The following is a 9,719-nucleotide window of genomic DNA, read 5'->3' as shown; positions in this document are numbered from 1 at the left end:
CGGTATGTCTTGGCATGCAGCGAACATCGTTGATTTGTATTCGTAAGATAGACACATAAGATAACAACAGACACCTTAAATGGCTGACTTGAGTCGCTCGGCCGAGCTGAGAAATCGAACGACAGCAAGACGTCGACCGCCCGCTGTGGCCGCAGCAGTAGCGGGTAGGGCGAGTTGAAAGTAAGTCCGCTATCGACTAGAAATAACAGCTTCTCCTCTGTCTTCAGGGCTTCATGAATGCACTTGAAGACGGCTGAAAAATAACGTAATTTAGCGATTCAGAGAGAAATTCACGAGCTCTGATAATCTGATAGATGATAATATAAGCGTGAATATATCATAGAAATATCGCTATTATATATTCGCTATCATTATTAGTATCATGAGTCTATCAATAGATTGATAGACTCCTGTTATTATATATTATGTATTCGCTATCATTCTAATTTTTTAATCATTGTTCCATCAGTTCATCATTTAACGAACCCGAAATATTTCTGCAAAGCTTCACGACAACGTCGTTTATAATTCGCAGAGCTAAATAGAAAATATCACGTAAAAAATGGGGATTAATGATTTATAGTTTCAATACTAACGCGACGTGCTTTGAGTTAACTCCGCGGGCGTGAAAGGCGAGTAAGGAAACAGTTGAGTCAGCGATAGCCCTCGCATGAAGTTATGCACCATCCCGGCTCTCCCTGTTCTCGATCTCAACAAGGGAACGCCACTGCTGGTGAACACCGCCGCCAGGGCGTTCTTCCAGATGCTCTCCTTCTTCTCGCGCCTGTTCAGAGCGCCATCTAGCGTCGCTGTCTCCCGCTCGTCATCGTCAGTGTCCGACTCGCCGCCGCTGTCATTGTCGCTGCGGTCGCTTGCCTCCGCAGCGAGTCGGCTCGCCTCTACAGTATTGTAATCACATCAGATTTTATACTGCTATATAGAGTACAATAATAACAACCCCAAATAAATAATAAAAACCAGGTCTCGTCCTATTACATCATAGGACATGAAAGGTAGGTCAGGGGTAACACATGAATGGTGCGCCTGATTTAATAATAATATTAATAATAATAATAATAATAATAATAATAATAATAATAATAATAATAATAATAATAATAATAATAATAATAATAGTGTACTAGTGCATCAGGTGTAGTGCTATAAAAAAAAAGTTTTCCCAGCATTTAGTGTGAGCTACAAGAAGTTTTATACATCCTATTAATCGTATATGATTTAATTTCTGTAAACTTCTGCCTAATTACCATGCTAATTACCAAGCTAATTACCAAGCTCCTGGCGCATGATCTCCACTGGGTCCATCTTTCGAGATTTATCATCTCTCAGTAAACGCTTGAAGAGTATGCAGAACGCGCTTCCCCACAAACCTTACGTAAGAGCAGGCAAGAATCACAACACAACATTAACAACAAGAAGCACAACGATGTATATATGCACAACATTGGGTCCTAGCTCTTAGAACGCAACAAAAAATGCAGTTGTCAGACCGACTGAGTGGGTGTTTCCGATGATTATCGGCAAATCTTTACAAATACGGACAATGTACGTTCGACTACCTTGCAGGAAGTGGAGCGGGGATTCCGGATATTGTCGGACCACGCAACCCATGAAAAACTTGCTACCGAACAGCTTTGTGCTCATAAATGTGCCATACTTGGCCATGCCGACTTCATACGGCGAAAATTCTAGCCATTCTGAAAGCGAATAGGTTTAGACATTGAAAAATAACGCGTAACGATTACAACAAAGCCAGATTACTATTACCTCACGTATATAATAGCCCTTCCCGTGGTTCTTGAATGCTAATCTAAGCAGATATACATATACATAATAAATAATCGAGGTTTTGTTTTTACGTGAATACAAAGCGATATATAAAACCATCTCCGGTTACCGCGTTAAACGGACACGACATTGATAGCAGTAGTTTTCGTAGATTATATGCCATCAACTATTCCTATAAACTTGATGACTTCCTTTCTCTTCTTAAAATGTTTTCGACCATTACGTTCATGACTCGACTGCTGCTGTCCTCGCCAAGTGTTTATCTCTCTCCCGCCAAAAACTTTATTCAGGCTTCTATCACGTAAGGTTGCAGGAGAAAATTTGTGAGCATATGCATGGCAATTATTATTATAGGCGTAGCAAGGTATAGTTATTTATAATTATGACAGGGGATAGTATTTTATTTACCATGGAATAGCATCGCAGACACGGATTTCTTCACATGAAGACAAGTGTACAGCGGCATCGGTACGTCGCCATCTTTAATTCGCTCCACTTGATCGGACAGCTTCACGTTCATTCTCTGAAAACACGTACGCACAGACACAATCGTAGTCTCATCTCTCACATGACCACTTGCCAGGTGGAATGGCGGTTACACCCCATCTTATCAAATATTAAATGATAATATAATCTAGTCACCTCCTTGATTGATGCATGAGCTTGCCACAATATGGCCGCTTTTGCCCTGCCATTCTCGTGGGTATAAATACTCGTGGGTATAAATACTTGGCTAGAGTTTTACAATGTTAATAGATTTTGTTTTCAAAGATAGGATTTACGTAAATCCCAATGTTTATATATATATATGCATATATATTATATATATATATATATATATATATATACGTAAGATAATAATTAGCATTAGTTTATGTTAATATTAATTTGTCTTTACACAGGTTAACAACGTAAGTTGAAAACCTTGCTGCAACCTGAATTAGGGAAAGCGAATTGGCGCGCCTGACCCAACACTCAGCGCACGGAATAGTCCGGTTGCCAAATGACTAAACGTTGCAATCGGGCATATACACGTTTTTTGTGGTTTCTTGATCTTTAGACTATCCTGAACCAGAATCCACATTTTTATCACCAAAAATGCAGATCGTATATTTTCGCATTTGAGCGCGTATGTATTAAGAGGGTAGGCATGCTAAACTTGCAAAATTTTTAAAAAATTGCCCAAGGGTGCCAAAGTGGCACTCGATGGATTCTAGTTCAGAATGGTATAAAGATCAGGAAGCCACAGAAAAACCGTGTATATACCCGATTGCAACGTTCAGTCAAATTTCCCTACTCGGCAACTCAACTAGAATGCAGCAGCGGTTAAAAAGATGCGTGTATTATTTAGAAGTAGCGGGAAGATGTCAAGATTGACCGCCCCTCTCATCTTGGCGTAATTCACACCGCAGTTAAAATTTAATCCGTTGGCAAGTGAACGCTCAGGCAGACAGCTAGGCTAGACTCACCGCCTTTGCTGTGCACACGCGTCAAAGAATTTGTAAACGGAGGAAGGGGGGCATGTAAACGCATTCGCATCAGTGGCGTTGCACTCATTAGACTTCATTCCTTCTGCTTCATCAGAATCCGGTGGGTGGGTGGGTGTGGGCGGGGAGGGGGTTGTCAGCTTACGGATGTAGACCTTACCGGTGAATCAACAGCACATATATATTAGCATCGCACATTATATACATTCCTATACGCGTATATACATATAGTCGCTATAAGGGTGCCATCTCTACGAACCGCTGTATGCGCAGATCCGTCTCCACCAGTATACGCAGTGTGTACAGCAGCCTTCTTACAGTCATGCGCCTGACTCCTAACTATGCGTATTTGTAGCAGGGCGTAGAGGCAATGATATATGCTGATGTGTAGGTATACCCTCCAAGGTCGTAGCTAGCGTGTGACAAGGGGGCGGTTGCGCTTCCCGACAAATGTAGCTGGCCAATGGTCAATGGCCAAAGACGAGCTGCCAACGGTTGACTGCCCAGAACACAAAGCAAGCGTGGTTTTGCGACACCCACCCCCCCTAGGTAAAATAAATTACGCACGCTCCTGCCCTTACATCCATGAAATGACAACCCGTACACATTTGTTGGCTGTTATATAAATATGTTAAATGAATTAAAGGTTTACGTCTTTCAGCAGTGTCTCTCCCACCAGGTGACCAAAAAAATCGGTGAAGCTGATTGGCTGACCCTGCATGCGCTTCCTGACGATTGTGTCGACATATCTCGTCATGCTACCAATCGTCAGCAGCTCGCTGACCTTGGAATCAATGTTTGACCTCAACTCGTCCTGCAGCGCCCCTGGTGGCGTCCCCGGCCAGGCCGGATGCGAGTATAGCGTGGACATGTACCTGTGTAAGAATAACACCGGAATCTAGACTGAACCTAGTGACGACACCTGGATGGGCCTACCTTTATAGTAACACCTGAATGGATTGCTTTTATAATTACACCTGAATGGGCATACCTGTATGGTAACACCTGAATGGATTTCTTCTATAATTATACCTGAATGGGATTACCTTTATAGTAACACCTGAATGGATTCCCTTTATAATTACACCTGAATGGGATTACCTTTATAGTAACACCTGAATGGAATCCATCTATAGTTACACCTGAATGGGATTACCTTTATGGTAACACCTGAATGGATTGCCTCTATAGTTACACCTGGAATGGGATTACCTTTATAGTAACACCTGAATGGAATCCATCTATAGTTACACCTGAATGGGATTACCTTTATGGTAACACTTTAATGGGTTTACCTGTATTCTAACACCTGAATATATTTATCTGAGTTATAACACCTGAGTGGCTTCACCCGTGTAACTGACTGGCAACCTAAATAGGTTCACATGTGTGATAATACCAGGAGTGAATAATAATAATAATAATAATACATAATAATAATAATAATAATACATAATCTATTATGGGATATTATATTTATTATATGTTATTAAATGTGATATTTTTTATTCTTATCGCTATGTTGCATTTTAATTGTAAAAATTTTTGACTAAGGATCACGTTATTTTAAATATTGTATATATATTCTTAAAGATGATTTTAGGTGTTGTGATATAATTTTATGAACAATGTTTTAAGTGATATCAATGTTTTGCCATGGGACATATATTATTGTAAATATTAAATCATTTCAGTTTTATACTGCCTGATGATATCGTGTTTGCAAAACTTATTTTAATTGTAACGTTTAATTACTATAGCCTTGCAATAAACGTATTATCTATCTATCTTTCTATTATTATTCACTCCTGATAATACCTTACTGGGTTGAGCCAGTGAAACGCCTCTGAAATGCTTTCACCGTGCGATACACTTGTGTTTAGGCTGAATATACCCGTGTAGTAACACTTAAAAGTATTTTAGCTACAGACAATAGAATGATTATTTAACTATAGTCATGATAGACTATTAAATGAATCAGATATATATTGTAGCTTGGCATTCGTGACGTCACCGTCTACGACATGACATCAGACGATTGGCCAGTCGCTTCTGTAAAACTCTCATCGAATACTACCGTTTGAAAAGGCAACAACGTGTTGAAACTGAATCTGCGTTATTTTACTATCATGACCTATTCACGATTTATCAATGATCATTGATGAGCCGCCGACGTGCTAACGGGTTTCTACGAAGGCCGTGGCTTCGCGTCCGGTTACCGGACGCCCAGCTCCCAGGCTACGCGTCCGGTCATATATGTCTTATGTGGGCCCAACTATATTTTTTTCAGTAAAAAACAATAAACAATCAGTTTTTACCATAATATTACTTAAAGTATTTTATAAAAAAAATATGTTTTTGTCACTTTTGAAGCAACAGTAAATCCAGTAAAATCAACGATTTGAAAAGGGGCGTGGCCTAATCGTGACGTGGATTTGGGAATCTGTGCTGAGCTTTGTAATGGATGACCGGACGCGTAGCCACTGCGTTCTATGAAATACGACAGTAGCAGGCGATTTCTGAGTAGGAAGAGTTGTTCATTACCATGACGACCCGGACAGGCCGGCAGCATACGTGGTTACGCCGAGTATTCCGCATTCGGTGAGAGCGTCGAACACTCCACTGAAGGCAACCATTGCTCTGAAGCCGCCCCCTGATCCGAGCACAGCCACAGTGGGAGCCTGAAACATGATTACACCACGAGTGAATAATAATAGTTTCTATTAATTCTATTATTCTATAGATTCTATATAATCGATTATTATTCCCTCCTGATTACATGCACACACACGGCCACGTCTGCAACAGCCGTGTGCTTGTGTCAATGTCACCGTGCGTGCGTGCGTGTGCGTGCGTGCGCGTGCGTGCGTGCTTGTATGCCTTCTTGCGTCTACCTAAGTGCGGAATGCGTAGAATCGTTAACTACCTGATGTATACTTGTAGGCGCGCGTTCGCCTAAAAATGTCTGCATGTTCTCAAATACTTTTTCTCTTCGCGCCTCGAGAAACTCCTTTTCTTCGTCGCACAATGCAAGACTGAATCTCAAGTCTGGTTTCCTAAACAATAAAAATACGGATATATAAGAGATCAGGAATAATAAAAATCATAAATAATTAGAATAATGCGGGTATTCCTATATAAAAATAGTTTCCTACTTTTAGGAATAATTATATATCGATGAGTTAAACCGTCGTTTAATCTTATTGGTCGTAATAGTCGGTAAATTTATGATATTGATGTACGGGAGAACTTACGCAATCTCTAGTGAGAAATCAAATTCGACCTGAGATGTCTGCAATAAATTACACATAAATTAATTAAGTCGTCGACATTAGAATATATATATATATATTGTGTGTATAGAATAAACTTCATAAAATACGATCTAAAGGTAGCTTCTAATAAATGGAGAATCATCATGTTATCAAAGGTATATAAACTATCAACCAACTAAATAAAACTAATACATAAACTGGCATAGATAACTGGAATTCTATTCTACTTCCATGAATCAAACGGCGTTTGACTTGTCCGTACCTCGAAAAAATTCAACATCACGGTCTTTGTTTGTCCAACGTTTAAATGTTCGTAGATTGCGAAAATCTGTTCGCCAAGACGCTCATCCACAGTATAATTCGCATCCATCAACTTTATCTCTAGAAGAGGCAATTAAAAACGTAACAATACAACCTCCAGCACGCAAAATTGGCGCTCACGTGCTCAAATAGCAATATATATATATATATATATATATATATACCTTCATATACCCACATGTGTGTATGTGTAATAGTTTTTTATAGTGACATAATGTCAAGAAGATGATACTTCACAGATAATTACTTACGTGAATTCAAACGTAAGCCTATAGTCTCAACCTTAAACCTAACCTTTACGTTAACCCTAACCCTAATCCTAATCCTATCTCTAACACTAACCCTAACCCTAACCCGCGTGTGCCACGTACTCATAATGCTGTTGCGATCCACATCAAAAAGAAACGTCAACGTCTCGTTCCATACCGGATTTGCCTCATTATCTATCGTCGCCGTACGCTGGTAATGTTCCGCAGAGCCCGCCAGGTAGCACACTACGTAGGGATCCGGTGTGTCGACTTTCAACGTGAAAGAAAAAACAATGCGTTCGATAATGAAATTGGGATTTAATAGTACACGGTATTACCGGGATATTAATTCAAATTTCATTTTGAAATAATTTTTATATTATAATATATTATAATATAATTTAAATGTATATATAAATTTATATAGATATATCTATCTATATATATATATATATATATATATATATAACCTCACGTTTGTCTCCCCAATAACCCTTGGTGATGTTTATTCCTCGTTTCACTTTAACGACGATCTTCATACATGCCTTGTGTGAAACCTGCAAACAATCATACGTTATTATATATAGCGTTTGTCAACTAAAACCCACAATATACTCTATCCGTACGTATGTACTTTAAGTCGTCCATGTATGCACGCACGCACGTACGCACGCACGCACGCATGCACACATACACAAACACTCACAAACTCACACAAAAACTAGCACACAAACGCACATGTTTTTTTATTTACTTGTTTACTTATATTATTTACTCTTACTTATAATATACCGATATTTTTTCTAATATATATATATATATATAACATGCAACTGTTTAGAAAATATCAGGTCATACAATCAACGTCATACAACCCTATTTTTAGTTAAGAAACTGCACCATGTCAGAGCTGCTACACTAGCCCTGTGTCAACTAACTACAGTGGTCGAGCAGACCACTTGTTGTCATTCGACCTACCTCGAAGATTTGATACGGATCGAACCTGCAAATGAACGCAGAGAACGGGCCATTAAAATTTAATTTCGGATGATCATTGTTTAATTTGCGAACATAATTACCGAGTGGGTAACTTGAGATTGTTTACACACGCGATTAAATAAGGTCTTGCAGATGATGTAATTGCTTTATGTGCTTACGTCTCCTTAGAGAACTGTCTCTTGCGATGCGACATGTTGGCTCGGTGCAGTTGAATCGGTAATCGATATCAATTAGAAGTTCAGCAGCATTCTGGGAATGATATAAATAAGTATATAAATATTACCAGATAACAATATAATACAATTCACACCTCACAGTTTGTATAACACTATTTTTTTTTAACGATTCTTATGTTATCTAGGACGTTTGTGTAATTGAAGCGAGACAAAACATGACACTGACATCTTTGCTATATTTCTCGTGAACCAATTAAGAATAATGAGACTCTAAAGTGAGTAAAATTGTGATCTATGTATGTTAGCTTGACGAAGGACAGATGTTCTACAGATATCTCTGATGCGAACGTAGGCCTTAAAATACAGGTATCGCAACTGTTTCAGTGTTCTAATTGATATCGTGATATCGCACACCTACCCTACGTTTCTTTTTATTTTGGCTATTTTATTTAGTCATGCTGTGGCTACATGAAAATATGGTTATGGTATATGAAAGGTTATACTCAATGTGATGTTCACATACGAGGAGCCATAAACAAGTGTGAGAGAGAGACAGAGCTACAGGGAGAAAGAAGAATGAAAGAAACAAAGAAAAGGATGAAAAAGAAAGTAAGAAAGACGAAAGGTAAGACGGAAGTAAGGAAGGAAGGAAAGCAGAAATGAAAAGAATGAAAGAAAGAAAAGTAAGGAAAATTAGCGAGAGCGAGGAGCCGAGAGGGAGAGAGAGCGCGCGCTAGAGCGGGAGATACACACACACAACGAGAGGGAGGAGGTGAGAGCGGTGCAAAAAGAGAAGGAGCGACAGATAGAGCAATGGAAAGAGAACGAAAGGAAGACACAAAGAAGGAGAGGGAGTAATGAAGTCGGAAACATAGTTAGCTCTTGTTTTGTGGCGCACCATCACGGTATTACAACACCTGTCAGCGCTCCTCCCGCATGTTTGTCGCCCACTCCGCCCAGCCGCTTGTGTTACACACTCACATCCGTCAACATCTGTGAATTAATTACAGCGCGAACAAGATGGCGCCCAACGGTGTCGCATATCGTGAGAACGTCGCTGGCAGCTAAATGATACACGCGCTCACCTACCATCGTCACATGTACTTATACTGCAAGAGGGAATTGCCAGTTGCCGGCATATTTATTGCTGAATATTGTAGATTTTTACTATAATATGGAATATAGTGTTGCGAGCATTACATTATAGACGGAGTTCTATTGGTATTGATGAAACTAAAATTACTCTCACGTCACGTTGCATATTATACGTAGATCTACGATATATATTATTATATATAGTGTGTGTGTGTGTGTGTGTGTTGTGTGTGTTTTGGTGTGTTGTTTGTGTGGTGTGTGTGGTGGTTGTGTGTGTGTGTGTGTGTAGTGTGCGTTTTGGTGTGTTGTTTG

At 39.4% G+C, this 9,719-nt stretch overlaps 2 protein-coding genes across 2 annotated transcripts in view; one reads left to right on the top strand and one right to left on the bottom strand.

Moving 5' to 3' along the window:
* Positions 1–8,122, bottom strand: part of LOC106809989 (cytosolic phospholipase A2-like) — a 10,745-nt gene extending 2,623 nt beyond the window's left edge. The window contains exons 1-13 of the mRNA XM_014813241.1: positions 8,116–8,122; positions 7,613–7,694; positions 7,261–7,407; positions 6,831–6,949; positions 6,548–6,585; positions 6,220–6,349; positions 5,838–5,974; positions 3,946–4,168; positions 2,215–2,329; positions 1,578–1,715; positions 1,290–1,388; positions 597–899; positions 75–253 (exon numbers count right to left, since the gene is read on the bottom strand). Coding sequence (XP_014668727.1) covers positions 75–253; positions 597–899; positions 1,290–1,388; positions 1,578–1,715; positions 2,215–2,329; positions 3,946–4,168; positions 5,838–5,974; positions 6,220–6,349; positions 6,548–6,585; positions 6,831–6,949; positions 7,261–7,407; positions 7,613–7,676 — 1,692 coding nt within the window. The 5' untranslated portion in view covers positions 7,677–7,694; positions 8,116–8,122. The remainder of the gene's footprint in view (positions 1–74; positions 254–596; positions 900–1,289; positions 1,389–1,577; positions 1,716–2,214; positions 2,330–3,945; positions 4,169–5,837; positions 5,975–6,219; positions 6,350–6,547; positions 6,586–6,830; positions 6,950–7,260; positions 7,408–7,612; positions 7,695–8,115) is intronic.
* A 787-nt stretch (positions 8,123–8,909) lies between these two features.
* The window catches only part of LOC106809988 (prostaglandin G/H synthase 2-like), a 30,697-nt gene continuing 29,887 nt past the window's right edge, over positions 8,910–9,719 (top strand). Inside the window, exon 1 of the mRNA XM_014813240.1 lies at positions 8,910–8,937. Coding sequence (XP_014668726.1) covers positions 8,910–8,937 — 28 coding nt within the window. The remainder of the gene's footprint in view (positions 8,938–9,719) is intronic.

Source organism: Priapulus caudatus, unplaced genomic scaffold, assembly GCF_000485595.1.
Source record: "Priapulus caudatus unplaced genomic scaffold, Priapulus_caudatus-5.0.1 Scaffold402, whole genome shotgun sequence".
Taxonomy (NCBI): domain Eukaryota; kingdom Metazoa; phylum Priapulida; class Priapulimorpha; order Priapulimorphida; family Priapulidae; genus Priapulus; species Priapulus caudatus.
Note: the sequence above shows the minus strand (reverse complement) of the source record. Positions and strands in the feature narration are given on the sequence as shown.